Genomic DNA, 15,339 nt, shown 5'->3' on the forward strand with positions numbered 1-15,339 from the left:
GTACCTAGGTCTTTCTTCATTATAATACAACGCAATATATATAAAAATGGCAGTTCCAATCCTCGTCTCGTATACATGTATACATGTTACTTGATTTCTAACACAATGTGCATACTGGGTACCTTAGATAGGTACCTAAGGTAGGTAGAAATCTAGAAATGTACATGCCGTTGTTCCATCTTCACTTTACCTACCTTATTCGCCCAGAGCACAGTTAGAATAGAACTCTTAACCATATAGGTATTTAGATATACGACGAGTATATGGCATTCACAATGCAGCAAGAAAATCAGCGCAGGCTCTCGATGCTCTCGACGCCTACTCAAGATCTATCAACTCTATCTTCCAATTCCACTTCTGCTTCCACTTCACACAAGTCTAATTTCAGTTATTCTCAAAATGCTGTCTCCATTCCGGCCGCCTATGGCTATCTTCCTCAACCGATGTGGCCTCAGGAATATCGTCCTATACAGGGAGGTTCGAGGGCTGTACCCTTACGAATGCAGAGAGGCATTATGAACAGGGTTGAGTCACGCCAAATACCCGTCCCATCATTGCAGTTGCAGCCATCGTCAGACCGGCCTTATTCCGCCCCCATCTACCTCAAACCCCATGCCCGTAGTGGCAGCGATGGCAGTTTCACTCATCCGCCAAGGCCAGCCACCTCTTTAAACTTAGATAGTGTCGATAAATCAGGGCCATCTTGTCTGACCGTATTCCCCCAGCACGGAGTAGCTCAGAAACCTGAACATGACCTCCTCGCATTGCGCGCCACCACCCTTAAAGAATTGGAATCATCCAGAGGGGCTTTTAGAACTATCCGCCCCGTTGCCAACCGTGGTTCCCGAAGAATACCACAGTCAAACACAAGCACCGTAGATGGCAATCACGGAGAATTGGACCCCGGTGTAATCTCATCTGAGAAACCATTGGTAAGGTTTGAAGAAGGTCAAAAGCGAGCAGCTAGCTATATCGACGTAAAGCCTAATCCCCCAAAGAGGATCAAATTCAATGTGATTCAGAACCAATCCCAGACGGCTACCACCATTAGGGCATCCAAGCAGCTGCTCATGGGGAATACCTCCGACGTGCAACCAACCCAAGCTCGCAAACCTAGTTCCATAAACACTGCCGCCAAGGAATTCAACAATGGCGCGAATATGATACAAGGTCTAGACACCGCAGAAAATATTATCAACAAAGCCGACCTACTTGGTAATTCCCGGAGTATCAGAACCTCGGGAAACATGCAAAGTGCACCAAATCTTCAGCCGATTAATATTTCCACCACAGTCGATACTCTGAGACTCTCCAGCGCATCACCCCGAGGACTACGTGTAGAGAATCAGAATTTAAGTATGTTCCGTCGTCAATATATCAATAACATGCTTCCCGGCGCGGTATCAAGCGAAGCCCAGGTGGAAACAAGAGCAGTTGCTAACAACAGCTACTCGTACAATTTACATTGTGAGACCGTTGCAAGAAGTACGGCTCGGGAAGAAGGGGAGCATAACAGTAAAAGTTTAGACTTGCAACTTTCAAGAATCGGAGATTTGCTACGTGTCCAGGATAAAGATGGCATGGACACATTCATTAAGATGAAGTTTTGCTCGAAAGGTGCCAACATATTAGAGGGCCTCACAAATGAATTACTCTTAGGCCTAGCTGTACGGGATGTCGAGTTACTCGAGAGTATAACCGAACAGTGCAAAAGCTCTGGATCATAACGCTAGACTATAGTGAGACAAGTCGTATATGATAGACACGAGGTACACGGCTATAGAACAATACCCTAAATATAGGCGGCTAGGATGAATAGATAGCTCGGTTGGGTGGGAGCTAGGGGTGGAAGATAATGCTCGGCCTATTATTCACATTGCTGATTATAATTGTGAACTAAGATAATAATATACACGGTACTCCTGGTAGCCAAGAAGAACGTCAAGGCTATTTCGGCCAATATCAAGGCGCAATGTATGATAAGCGAGCCGTAGGTAGAATATAGTTCCCGTAGCAACCCCTCTTAAACCAGTAAGGTGAATGAGCATCTTGTAGATAGTGCTCTGGTCATTCAAGCCGTTTGACCGCTGAATTAAATTATATAGCGGTTCACAAGATAACATCATAACTCTTTTCATCCCTTTTTTAAATTGAAAAAAAAAAAAAAAAAAGGGGAGGGGGCCGAAAGGGAAGAAAACATTAATCCCTAGCCTAGGTACCCATCACATGAAATCGTCATCCTCTGTCTCATCCCCATCAGGTGCAATAGTCATCTTACCAGTCTCGTCGACAACGGTTAACGCCAAGAGGTCGTTAACAAGCTCCTCGCTGCGACTCTTATTTTCCTCTAACCTAGTCCTTAAATTTGCGCCATCCCCTACTACCTCGCCAACTTCTCCCGCGGGTGCGCTCGAACTGCGCACCTGGACCCTAACCTCGCCGGGAACACCATCTATCCTAACACTTTGTGTTAAGTTGCTGCCTGCCGGCGGACGTGCCACCGCCTGTCCTTGATTAGCATTAACAAGGTTCTGCAGAAACGCCGAGGCATCCGGGCAGCCGTCCATAAGCCACTTAAGGCAGAGCTGCGTACGCTCACGACAAAAGCGATTGTTATCGTCATACAAACAACAGTTAAGTAGGGCAACAATTCCATTGTGTTGTAAAATTTGAAGCTGTACCGTCGGATTTCCAGGCGAGGATTGACCAGGTGGTGGCTGTAAGAGAGCCGCAAGTATAGAGAGAACTTGGCCTTTGATACCAGACCAGGGGAACTCGTGAGGCGGATCGGATATCGGCGGCGGAGGCGGCGGAGGCGGAGGCGGATTATTAGACGATGATGCCTGGGGCGTTGATGTGGTAGTAGAGGGTGTAGTAGTAGGCTCATTTCGTCGGGTTCCTGGAAATGGTGCTTTCTCTACCCCAATATCAAGACCCTCAAGCAGCTTAAGGAGTTCATAGACAGCCTCGTAGTCGATAAGATGTTGACGGAGAGGGTAGATATCTGCAACCGTGTAGAGAAAGTCAAGGTATTGCACAAGGCCGTCTTTGGCCCTTTCCAGATCCCAGTTGTCAACTGGGAAGTCTGCAGGGTCCAGTCGTCCCTTGCGAACCTCGCCCTGGATCTGCATCAAAGCGACACACTCCGGGACGATACGACTGCGGAACAGGCCGTATAGGTAGTTCAGCATTTTCCCAAGACGAACGTCTTCGTTTGCAAGGATCTTTTCCACATCTTCCACTTTTGTATCAGGAAAAGGATCGTAGTCCTTAGGAGGAAACAGAGCTGTGCGGAATAGATGGGTAATGAGTCTAAGCAGAACTGTCTGCGCTGGCGAGATGATGTCCTTAGGGCTTCGAAGCGCCATCCATGCGTAAGGGATGAGCGAGTTTTCGTGGATCGCCTGTACTATCTGGCTGCTAATCTGAAAAATTAACGACTGTTCGTCCTTTTCCCATACAGCGATGAAGACAAGCATCTCTCTCAGGAGGTTCCTGCCGCAGTCGGTGGCAAGAAAGATACGGCAACGTGTTTGCTGCAGGTTCTCACCGTATGGGGTCAACCCAGAACCCGCCGAGTCTAATATGCACGACTTGACAATCATATGAAGCGCCTCTATCTGTTTAGGGTCAAGTATATTTGGTACCTCAGTTAGAAGACCAGTCATCGGCCCTTCGCCGTATGAATCGTCGTCGTCAGCTTCTTCCTCATATTCGTCGTACTCGGGGGCGAAGGCCTGACCCGATTGGGACGTCTGGCCTTGCCACTCAGTACTATGTTCCTCCTCTGCATGATGCTCAATAGAATCACTAGGTTCCTCCTGAGACTCAGCAGCTGCATAGCGTTGCATCAGGCTAGATTCACATTCTTTAATGCGCTGGGGAACAGAGTCAACAGTCGAGTACATTGTTAGGCTCCAGTCGTTGGAGTTAGGGACGCGCGCGCCATACCACCACTTGTCAAGTTCGTGCGATACACGGCCATATGCCCGATCCTGCTCAAATTTGTCGTTTTCTTCGGGATTCCACGTTGACACTAGCTCGGCAGCATCGTCATACGTATCTGGTTGCCAGGCCCAGGTTTCAGGCGGAGTGTAATTCCAGGCAAGAAGATTCTCGTCATGGGGTAGCCATTGATCCTTATTGTCAGTGCTCTCAGCGTCAAAATATTCTTTGCAAATGCTAATCGCCGCATCACACATTCGCGAAGATCTTTTGAGCCAATTGGATATTTCGTCTCGCAGATAAATACTTCTGGGGGCTGGGTAGTCTAGCACCGACTCGTGTCGATCCTCTGGACCTGGGTTGCTCTCCGCGTCAGGGGATTCAATCAGTACTTTGTACCAGAATAACATCTTATTGCGGTCATTCTTGGCAATCCAGTTGTGAGCTTGCTGTAGTGATGTCACAAGGACCTTTTTGCCTACCAACAGTTAGCTACCTCGGGTATGCAAATTACTTTAGTGAGAGGCACCACCTACATAATTCGGTAATCTCGTTCAGCTTTGCTCTCGACGCTTCGTCCTCGGGCATTTCGCCATCAATTCCTTTGCTGGTGACGTTGACACAGAGACATATGGATTCATATACTTCATGGTCGAAATGGATAGCTGCAGACAAATCCTGAGGGACCTCTGGGTCGGTAGTGACAAGCAAATTTCGAGCAATATGCATCAGCTTGTTAAGCATCTGCAATGCTTCCTTCAGAGGCACGTAATTCTTGATAATCAGAGCAGTGACTTCTGGAGTAGTGATGTCGAGGAACTTGGTTTGAACAAAAGGTTCCGATCGTACACCAAGAGACTTCTCATTGAGGTCACATATTGCGGCAGACACGGCCCGACGTAGCCATATCCAAACCCGCACATTTCTCGAAAGGACCTCCCTGCGACTAAGGTGTTAGTAGCATATCCATGAGGTTCCCCCTCCACCCCTTTTGTTTTTCTCTTTCTCACCTAACGTCCTTAAATGTGTGGGTTTTCTCCAAGGTTTTAGAAATGATACTGGTAACCTTTGCCATAGATTGGGGGCCCATTGAAGGGGACTGGTTGTAGTGGCCTTCCAGGCATATCAAAGCTGCTGAGAAGATACGCTCCTCGATAGAGTCGTTTTTCCACATTTTAGTAGTATCAAGGTCTACCTGGTTGATGAGCCCAGAAGGAGATGATGCCATGACAATTTTGTCTGCAACACCGGCGAAGTCACAACGGTCTCAGGGCTAACGACGCACTCACTACATGGAGTTGTAGGTCAAATACAACTCATATGGTGGCGCGCCATAGAAACCTCCAAGCGATAAATTGGGCGAACTGTAGCGGGTCGTTTCTAGGTTAGCTATGATTGCTGCGAATTTATAAAGACGAAATATCGTATGAGATGACGAAATCCATGCTCAGTAACGCTTTAGAGGTAGGCTACAGATGTTAAATTTACGAACATGATGATTTTTGGTTAAAAAGTTTGGCGTCGATCGATTTACGGAGGATAACGGATTAAAAAGGTAGGTACCGTACCTTGGTCCTTAGGTACTTACGATCAAGTGGGACCAATAGGTACCTAAAGGTACCTACCAGGTACGTGTCCACCTTTTATGAGTACCTACTTCAGATACACAACTACCTACATAAGTACTACAAGGTATCAAGTAAATTACTTGAAAATGGGACATACATGTACGGACCTAAAATATACTACCTACTAGCTAGATATTATTATTAAGAAAAAAAAAAAGGATATAGCTTAGGCCTCGAGACAAAAGACTGAGCCTCCTGCAGCCCACCCGCGCGGACTACATACCTCTTATAACCCGCCCTCGTTCTCCCTTTGCTGCGAAGGGTTCATCCCCTTCCGACACAGTCGACTGTTCTGCGACGGTAGATTCCCAAATATATAATCCCCCATTTCCCAGTCCTCTGAACCCACCGCATTCTGAGCATAAAACACATCCCAGGGATCCAACTTCTTCTTAAGCTTATACAGTCGATCATATTTACTACCCCAGAATGACTGCTGGAAGCCGGGTTCTATGTAGTCTGATTCCGAAAGGTACGCCCCCGAACCAGGCGAGACCGAGCGCCATAGCATGCCCCAGTCAGACGTCAGGACGTTACTCCAAATCGTGATGAGTTCAGTGTACATATCTTGAGTCCACGCCACAATGTCGATAGCGTGTAATACGGTTTCACGCCATGCCGGATTAACAGCACTGTAACAAAGCAGAATCAGCAATGGCGATTTTCGATGTGTGGGAAACAAACCGGGAGAATGGCAGAAATGATGGCATAATCTTGAGCCACATACTTATCAGGATATCCCGACTTGGGGGCAGCAGCAACATTGTACCCAGATACCACACCACCATTATCTACTACGTGGCGAATAGCTTCGAAAGTAGATGATAGTTTCGTTGAGTCTTCCCAGTTTTCTCGTGGGAAAAGCCGGCTACCGTATCTAGCAAGGTTTGACCCCCACAGTTCAAGAGGGAAGCTGTTATTCCAAGCATCGTAGAAGTTCGTATATTCCACATAAACGGGCTTTAGATCGACCCCAATCTTGTCAACAGCCCTGAAGAAGGGTTTGGCAAGAACTTCTAATCCCGCCTTAGACATGTATGGAGCGAACCAGGGTGCCATATTCCAAACGTAGTTACCGCTCGTCGCATTGAGGTCAAAATGGGCATAGTTTCCAGCGTCGGTGTAATTGGCAAGGCCTTCGAAATAAACGCGAAATGCTTCCCAGAACTGGTCCACAGACAGACTTTCTCCGGTAGACACACTAAATGTCATTGTTGAGACAGGAATCTCGGGAAATGCTTTGATTACCATGGATGTGATCACTCCATAAGTCGACCCCCCTCCCCCTCGCAGAGCCCAAAACAACTCAGGGTTGGAGCTTTCGCTAGCCGTAACAAAACGGCCATCGGCTGTGACTAATTCCATAGAGAGAACCTCCCAAGGTATTAGCTCACGCGGTCATTAAAGTCGTAAAAATGATCTTACGTGGTCTGCGGCCATCCCGTACAGGCTTGATAAAGGAGAATGCCCACCACCCAAAATATAACCTCCAGTAAGGCCAACCGTCTATGAACGTCAGCGTTAATCACTAGCCCGCCCTGAGGAAATTAATAAACACCATACCTTTCCCTCTGCGCCAATAATTGTAAGGTTGTGCTTATGCGCAGCTTCATATGCCTCAAATACCTGAACACCAGCCCCCATCTTAAAAGCTGGCCCTATATAAGACCCTTCTTGGTAGTTCTCGTAGTGCCGGATGTCTTTCATGTTATGAGTCCATAGAGAAAGGGCACCTGCTCCCGTGCTCTTTGCGCCGTAGTCATGCCCTGTATTCTTGATAACAAGTCGTAAATTCTGACTACGTGCCAAGTTGATAGCAAGTTGAATTTGGGCAACGGTAGTGACATTGACCGACATCGTGGGGTATGCGCCAATAGTACAATTCAGAGCATACGGGTTTATTGTGTGTGGCACACATGAAGTCCCCTCAAATAGTATCGCATTGATGGAAGTTGGATCGTTTGTGCTCGGCGGTTTTAGCCCCGGTTCTGGTGTACGGGGGATGTGAAGGGCATGACCAAGTTCACTTACTGAATGTATGAGCTATCCAACCAATGAGACGTTATCTCAGCACACTTTACCGCATCTTGATTTCCGAAGTCAGTGTAGCATGGCGAAGCGAGCGGTTTAGTCTGAATGAGACTGCCACCAAGGAGAAGGTCGAATACTCGGTTGGTGATGCGACCAGGGAAAACGACAAATTCACCCGGAAAGGATTTGCAGGGTCCAATGATAGATTGGTTAGGGGCGGTCGCAGGATCAGCAAACCTAAAAAGTACAATGTTAGTTAGTCCAAGATCAGTGAGGTTCGCTAGGACAGCGTCGGTAAGCTGGCGGGTTTCCCCTGGAAAGAGGTCAGCTGTCGAGTTAGAGGATGAAGCATCGACGGATACGAAAGCGGGAGAGACAGTGGATTCGTCGGCGTCTTCAAGCGAGTAGGTGGCAGGTTAGTCTACTAGGAACAGGCTTGATATATATTTTAGATGTGAGAGAATCTCAATCTAACTGACTGATGACTTTGCCATCCACAACAATTGTCTGGGAAATTCCAAGCTGAGGGAACATGAATATAAGGCACGCTCTTAGCAAGGTGCTGAAATGCATCGCGATAAACGTCAGGCAAACGAAACCTTTGTGCACATAAGAAGACAACTAAAGAAGTGAGAAGTCACCGGTTGCCATGGGATGCCGTTGATCTTGATAGCTGGCTTACGCGAATCCTCAGATCCTCTCCCGACACTTCATCCGGCCATAAAGTATAACACCATGACAGCTGGTATACCATAAGTATGGTGCATCTAGGTAGCTAGTATCCCTTAACCTTTCATTTCCCTAAATGGAAGCATTTACACAGATGGGAGCGGGTATGGGTGTAATATTATTAGTTGGCCTCATTAGCCGGGATAGTGAAAGTTATCATCTTACAGCGGCAATTCATCCGTAGCGATCGTCACCTCGCAGAGAGTATGAAGTACCTTGACATTAACCGCGGTCGACACGGAGATGGAAATGGTGTCTATGTGTCGAGCTCGAGCACGTGTGAGAATAGATATCATATTGGCATGATTGTTGAGGGCATCCAAATTGTAACTTTCATCAGTACCTTAGGTACCTACATAGTAACATACCTCCTACCTAGGTCTCGGGGCACGTGGTTACGTTAGGGAATTTCGGTACGTGCATATTGTACATGCCAAGCTACGTTAGGTATTGTACTTACTATGGTAAGCGATATCCACGCTGCCACGGTTCTCCACAAAGAGGGGCATCCTCTTATCGTAAATATTTTATCGTAAATATTTTATCGCAATGCTAGCTAGAAATTGCGACAGTAGCAACGAAAGAAGTATTATATAGGCGCCTTTTTGCTTTCCTATTTCTTTTTCTCAAGGTTTAGATAAAAGCAGAATTGTAATAGCGATCAACATCCAATCGTTGAAACAAACGTCGGGGAATGTCCGACCTTCCAGAATCTTTTGACCGTGAGGATTTCCCAAGCTGCTCCGCCCTCGCTCATCATCCGTTCTCTATTTGGCGACACCCTCATCTGAGTCACTGGCTAATACATTAGTCTATATTTATAGGGCCTGTCCATATTGCCGTCATAGGCGGTACTGGGCTGTACAAGATTGACGGTTACACGCCCATCGCCCGCGTCAACCCCTTAACGCCCTGGGGCTATCCATCCGCTCCCATCCTGATCCTCGAGCATAGCGGCGTGCTCGTGGCCTTCTTAGCCAGACATGGTGCTTACCACCAATACGCCCCCCATGAGATACCTGCGCGGGCCAATATCGCAGCTTTACGCCGAATTGGTGTGCGCTGCGTTGTTGCCTTCTCCGCCGTAGGTTCCCTACGCGAGGAGATCAAGCCTATGGATTTTGTCGTGCCGGACCAGGTTATTGACCGAACCAAGGGTATCCGTCCCTCAACTTTCTTCGAGGGTGGGCTTGTCGGCCATGTTCCCTTCGGCGACCCCTACGACGACAAGATTGCTCAGATCGTACGTCAATGCGCAAAGTCTATGCAGGGGGATGGTGTGGTATTACACGGCAGTGGAACTGCGATTTGCATGGGTAGGTACTGAAGTAAACTTCCTATTTCCACCTACAGTGTCCTGTAGTGTAGGCTAGGAAGCTCGACCACGTAGATCTTCGTATACTTTACTAACTACGCTTGGTCACCAGAGGGGCCACAATTCTCGACACGCGCCGAATCGAACCTATACCGCTCCTGGGGGGGTTCCGTGATTAGCATGTCGCTGCTACCAGAAGCTAAGCTGGCGAGAGAAGCAGAGATGGCGTTACAGGTCATCTGCATGGCTACCGACTATGATTGCTGGCACACTACCGAAGATGTTGATGTGTCCATGGTTATGCACTATATGGAGACCAACAGCAAGAACGCCCGCCGGCTAGTGGGTGCTGTGCTAGACGAATTATGCAAACGCGAGAACAGCGACTTGGTGACTGCAAAGCACTGGGAAGGCACTAGCAAAGGTGCCGTAATGTTCTGCACGAAACCCGAAGGACGAAATCCGGAAGCCTTAAAAAAGGTTAAGTACTTATTTCCAGGCTTTTTACAAGAGGAATAATGGGTTAAAGATTAAATCGCGCATAAGTAGCAATTAGTGTTAAACCTTATTTATGAGAAAAAAATATTAAAAAAATAGGATTTTACTTTTTTTATATATAATAATTATTTTATTATAATTTTATATTATATTAAAAATTTTTAATAAAATATTTTATTAATTAATTTAATTTTTAATGTTTTTATTATATTATTAATAAATTATTAATTTATATAATTATTTATTTTTATTATAAATTTTAATTAAAATTATTTTTTTTTATTTACTTAAATAATTAATTAAAATAAATTATTATTTTTAAATTTAATATTATATTTAATAAATGCTTTACAGTTTTAATTTTATTTTAACTTTATGTTTTTTAACTTTTAAAAATAATTTCTTATTTTTTTTATAATAGCTTTTTACACTTAAAACTTTTTACTTTTTATTAATTTTAAAATTATATTTTCTTATAAATTAACTTTATAATAAATTATATAATAACTTTTCTTTTTTTAAAACCCGTTATTTTTTTTATAAGTTTTAAAACTAATAACCGTTTCTCTTTTAAAATTTATTATAATATATATTTTTTAAATAATATTTTTTTTAAAAAAAAAACATGTTAAATAACGTATTTAAAAGCAATTATTTAATAATTTAATAATAAATGCTTAACGTTATTTTAAAATTAAACTTTTATTATAAAAGAAATATAAATTTATTATTAAAAATTTAATAAAATATTATGTTAAAATTAATTTTCAATTTAATAATATATTTAATTTTAATTTTTTAAAAATAAAAATAATAAAAATTAAAAGAATTTTCTTATAATGATTTATTATTTATTAAAAATAATAAACTTTATTTAATTAATAATTAAAATTAATTATATTATATTTAAATTTTATAAAAAGTTAAAATTAAATAAATAAAATAAAATAAAATTATAAAAAAATAATAATATAAAAAATTATAAATACAATTATTATTTAAAAAGTTAATTAAATTTAAATTTAATAATTGTGTGACATAAATACGTACCTTATTATAGTACGTATTTAATAGGAAAAAGTACTTATATATTTTAAATTATATAAGAATAAGTTTTTTTTATTTTTTATTAATAATATATTAATTTTACTTATTTACTATTTATAATAAATTATTAATTTATTTTATTATTTAATTTATTTAAATCTTTTATTATTTATTATAATTTAAATTTATTATTATTATTAATTAAACTTTTATTTTTTATTTAACTTATATATTTAATAATATTTTAATTAAAAAATTTAATGTAAATATAAATTTATATTATAATAATTAACTTAATTAAAATAAAAAATATAAATGAATTATAAATTTTAATAAAATATATTTTTAATTAAATAACTTTTATTTAATATTTTAATTATATAATTATAAAATAAAAATTAATTAATTTTTAAATAATTATTTTTAAGTAAAAAGTAATTTAAATATTATTAATATTAATAAATTTAAAAATTATTAATATAAATATATTAAAACCATTATAATTAATATTTTAAATTATATTAATATAATAAAGTATTATATAAATGTTACGAACTAATAACACGGGAATTATACCTTGTATAGAAGCGGGGTTTTTAAAACGTACGATTAAAAAACGGCTAAACCTCGGATAACCTAATGAAAGGTAATAATCTCGTTAATCTTAATGATTTCGGTAATTTTAGCGAAATCACTAAGATCACTAAGATCATGATAACTTTAAAAGGAGGATAAAAGAAACCTATAAGTATATTTAAATTATTATATATTTAATCATTTATTTACGTTTTTTTAATTATTAATTTAAGTTTTATATTTAACTTATATAAAAAAAAGGATTTTAAGCTTTTTAAACGAACATTTATAATGTTATATTAATATTTAACCCGTATTATTATTATTTATTTAAAATTAAAACTTTAATTATTACATTTTAATAAACTTAAATATAAGTTCGTTATAATAAAATAATATAATATTAATATTTTTACGTAATTAATATTATATTACCTTATTGTAACGAACTTACATTTAGGTCCGTTAGAGCGTAATAACTAGGGTCTTAATTTTAGGTAAACAGTAACGATACGGGTTAAGTGTTAATAAAACGTTAAAAGTGTTCGTCAAGAAGGCTTAAAGTCCTTCCCCTTATATGGGTTAAATATAAGACTTAGATTAATAGCTAAGGAAACGTAAATGAATGACTAGATACATGATGGTTTAAATATCCCGTAGACCCTCCATCGTACTTGAAGCCATCGTTATTTGGGATCTGGTTGATCTGGTAGATCTTGTTGGATCTGGTCCCAGATCCCACAAGATCCACCGGATCACCCAGATCAATACCCTCCTTTACGTATTCCGAGGGTTTTTCCGGTCCCAGCGGCGTGGAACCCCGCTTCTTATTACGGAATGGTTTCTCAGGCTGTTGGTTCGTGACATAAATCTTTAAATATTAACCACCTTTTCCCCCCCCCCCCCTTTTTCCTTAAAGAAACTGCACTTTTTTAAGTTTCCTTTAATAACATTTATTCTAATAATTTAACATATATAATTTAATAAAAATATAATTAAAAATATAATTTTATATATAATAATAATTTAATATAAAAAGTATAATTTAACCCGTTAATCTTGGAAAAAGTTTTTAAACCTTTTGGACCGCTATTAAGTAATTTATATATAATATTAACAATCTTATAAAACGTTAAACAAAAAGGAAAAAATTAACTTATTAAAAATTTCGCTTTTTTTAAAATAATTTTATTGTTTATATAAATAAATAATTAATAAATATAAGTATTTATACTTATTAATAATTAATAAAATAATATTTATTATAACGTTTTTTTAATATAAATTTTTAATAAAATATATTTATTAATTATTATTAATTACTTTAAAAAAGTTTAAAATAATAAAAATAATTATATAAAAAAATTATATAATATATTTAAAAATAATTCTATTTCTTTTTAAATATTTATTATATAATTAAAATATAATAAATTTAATTTTATATAATGTTTTTTATTATATTTATAAAAAAGCAACTATTTATTTTTTTATAATATATTTTAATTTTAATACTTTACAAATATATATTTAATTATAAAATAAAGTTTAATATTATTATAATTAAATTTTTATTACTTTTTTTAATATTAAAGCAAAAAAGTAAAGTAAAAGGAAAATTAATATAAAAGTATTTTAAATTTTATTTAATAAACTTTTATTATATTAAAAAATATTAAGCTTAAACTTTAAACAGGAATAATAATTTATTATAATAATATATTAAGTTTATTAAATTATATCTTAATTATAATATGCTTTTTTTAAGTTATTAATATAGTTTAAAAATTTAATAAATAAATTTTATACGTTTATTAAAACATATAAAATAATAAAAATAATAAAAATAATAATAATAATAATAATAATAATTATATTTATTATATTAATTGAAAATATTATTATAATAATAAAAGTAATAAATATAATATAAAATAATTCGTTAAAATTTAGAAACGCCGATATTAAGTATATAAGAAAAATAAATATTAATCCATTAAACATTTAAAAAACAACTGAAAAAAAGTTAAAAAAAAATTTGAAAGTTAAGTAAAGCTTTTTTAAAAAAAATTATACAATATTTTTAATAAATTATAAAAGACTTAAGGATTTGGATTTAAAATTTAAGCACGAAAAAGATAAAGTAACTAATTTAGCATTAAATTTTAATAAAAATAATAACTTAAAATGAATAATATTTATGTTAATAAAGTTAATATTTAATTCGGTAATAAGTTATTAATTACAATAAATATTTTTTTAATAAAATAAATTTTTACATTATAAAATTAAATATTCCTTTTTTTATCACTTAAAGATATAAATCGGTTAAGGATATATTTTAATAATATTATTAATTAATCAATATTTAAGAATAACGTGATAATTAATATTAAAAAAAAGTGAGAATATTTATGATTTTAATTAAAAAATATTATTTACTTTATAAAAATGAAATTACAATATTTATATATGCGTTTTAGCCATTTATTAATTAATAAACTGTATAATTTTTTAAATAAAGTTAGTTATAATATTAATATAAATAATTTTAAAAAAATTAATGAGTTTTATTATTATTATTAAATTAAAAATAAAGCCTTTTAATAATTTAAATTTATTTTAAAAAATTTAAATATAAAATTTAATTATAAAGTAATTATTAATATTATATATTTAAATGGAAAATTAGTTTTATATATAATTAATGCGGTTATAAACTTTTAAGTAATAAAGTTTATAAAAAATATTTTTATTAAAAAATATAAGAAATATTAAAAGAATATTAAATTAATATTTACTTTAGCTCACTTAACGTTATTTCTTATAATGCGGGCACGAATTTTAATAACTTTAAGTTCCGAAATAAAGCATAAATAGTAAAAGTTATTTGTTATTAAGTACTAGTAAAGGCTTATTAGTTTATTAAAAAGGTAAAAAAGTATTATAACTTTATTTGTAAAATATATAAGGTTATTATTAACGAATTTAAAAGCTTTAACTTAAAAGCATTATATTTTTAAATAGTTATTAAAACGGTTAATAATTTTATATTAACTTTCTTAATTTTTAATATTTACTTAAAGATTAATATAAACTTATTACCTATTATTACATAAATTTAAAAAATATAAATAATTTAAAAGGTAATAATAATAAAAAATGAAATTATAACGTTTTATTTATAATATTTTAAATATCTGTAATAATCCCGATATTAAAGTAATTCTCCTTATATTTTTCTCCATTAATAATAAAATGTTTATTTATAAAAAAAAAAGCAATTGGAAAAATTTTTATAAAGTTATTACAATTATTAATAAGGATATTACCGTTATTTTAAATGCGCTAAACAAAATATCCACTTTTTGAAACTTATATATTAAACTTTATATTTAATTTAAAAAAAAACCAGTTTTATTAAAAAAAATAGAAATTAAATTACTTAAGCTCACGTTTAACCCGTACAACTATTAGATTATTCCGGAGGAGGATTTTATACACGCTAATAACTTGTTACAGGTTATTACCCTATATGTTAATATTAAGGAACGGAACAACTTTAATTTA

The 15,339-nt window shown here is 36.3% G+C and overlaps 4 protein-coding genes across 4 annotated transcripts; 2 read left to right on the forward strand and 2 right to left on the reverse strand.

The window, feature by feature from the left end:
• Positions 1 to 51: 51 nt before the first annotated feature.
• Positions 52 to 1,974, forward strand: F4812DRAFT_5480 (uncharacterized protein). Its single transcript, XM_047939190.1, has one exon. It carries the CDS (start codon positions 264 to 266, stop codon positions 1,725 to 1,727), a length of 1,464 nt encoding a protein of 487 aa, XP_047794573.1. The 5' UTR covers positions 52 to 263; the 3' UTR covers positions 1,728 to 1,974.
• A 248-nt stretch (positions 1,975 to 2,222) lies between these two features.
• Positions 2,223 to 5,173, reverse strand: F4812DRAFT_448912 (uncharacterized protein; the record flags this gene model as incomplete). Its single annotated transcript, XM_047935912.1, has 3 exons — positions 2,223 to 4,423; positions 4,482 to 4,885; positions 4,956 to 5,173. The coding sequence occupies 3 exons, from the start codon at positions 5,171 to 5,173 to the stop codon at positions 2,223 to 2,225; spliced, it is 2,823 nt and encodes a 940-aa protein (XP_047794574.1).
• A 408-nt stretch (positions 5,174 to 5,581) lies between these two features.
• On the reverse strand, positions 5,582 to 8,671 carry F4812DRAFT_408104 (FAD-binding domain-containing protein). Its single transcript, XM_047932339.1, has 6 exons — positions 8,084 to 8,671; positions 7,605 to 7,998; positions 7,137 to 7,539; positions 6,999 to 7,079; positions 6,301 to 6,947; positions 5,582 to 6,205 (listed from the first exon to the last, which is right to left on the reverse strand). Exons 1-6 carry the CDS (start codon positions 8,175 to 8,177, stop codon positions 5,800 to 5,802), a joined length of 2,025 nt encoding a protein of 674 aa, XP_047794575.1. The 5' UTR covers positions 8,178 to 8,671; the 3' UTR covers positions 5,582 to 5,799.
• A 173-nt stretch (positions 8,672 to 8,844) lies between these two features.
• F4812DRAFT_408127 (phosphorylase family protein) lies at positions 8,845 to 10,331 on the forward strand. Its single transcript, XM_047932340.1, has 3 exons — positions 8,845 to 9,055; positions 9,158 to 9,649; positions 9,761 to 10,331. The coding sequence occupies exons 1-3, from the start codon at positions 9,028 to 9,030 to the stop codon at positions 10,165 to 10,167; spliced, it is 927 nt and encodes a 308-aa protein (XP_047794576.1). The 5' UTR covers positions 8,845 to 9,027; the 3' UTR covers positions 10,168 to 10,331.
• The last annotated feature ends 5,008 nt before the right edge of the window (positions 10,332 to 15,339 follow it).

Source organism: Daldinia caldariorum (genome assembly GCF_022478825.1).
Source record: "Daldinia caldariorum strain CBS 122874 unplaced genomic scaffold F4812scaffold_1, whole genome shotgun sequence".
In the NCBI taxonomy this organism is placed as follows: Eukaryota; Fungi; Ascomycota; class Sordariomycetes; order Xylariales; family Hypoxylaceae; genus Daldinia; species Daldinia caldariorum.

What these genes read in the sequence shown, in the direction of transcription:
- F4812DRAFT_408127 (XM_047932340.1), top strand. Translation starts at nt 9,028, where the DNA reads ATGTCCGACCTTCCAGAATCTTTTGACC. An exon ending in CCTTCCAGAATCTTTTGACC is followed by an intron (nt 9,056 to 9,157) that starts GTGAGGATTTCC and finishes CTATATTTATAG; the next exon opens with GGCCTGTCCATATTGCCGTC. An exon ending in TGGAACTGCGATTTGCATGG is followed by an intron (nt 9,650 to 9,760) that starts GTAGGTACTGAA and finishes CTTGGTCACCAG; the next exon opens with AGGGGCCACAATTCTCGACA.
- F4812DRAFT_408104 (XM_047932339.1), bottom strand. Translation starts at nt 8,177, where the DNA reads ATGCATTTCAGCACCTTGCTAAGAGCGTGCCTTATATTCATGTTCCCT. An exon ending in TGTGGATGGCAAAGTCATCA is followed by an intron (nt 7,999 to 8,083) that starts GTCAGTTAGATT and finishes ACTCGCTTGAAG; the next exon opens with ACGCCGACGAATCCACTGTC. An exon ending in ACGGGATGGCCGCAGACCAC is followed by an intron (nt 6,948 to 6,998) that starts GTAAGATCATTT and finishes ATACCTTGGGAG; the next exon opens with GTTCTCTCTATGGAATTAGT.
- F4812DRAFT_5480 (XM_047939190.1), top strand. Translation starts at nt 264, where the DNA reads ATGGCATTCACAATGCAGCAAGAAAATCAGCGCAGGCTCTCGATGCTC.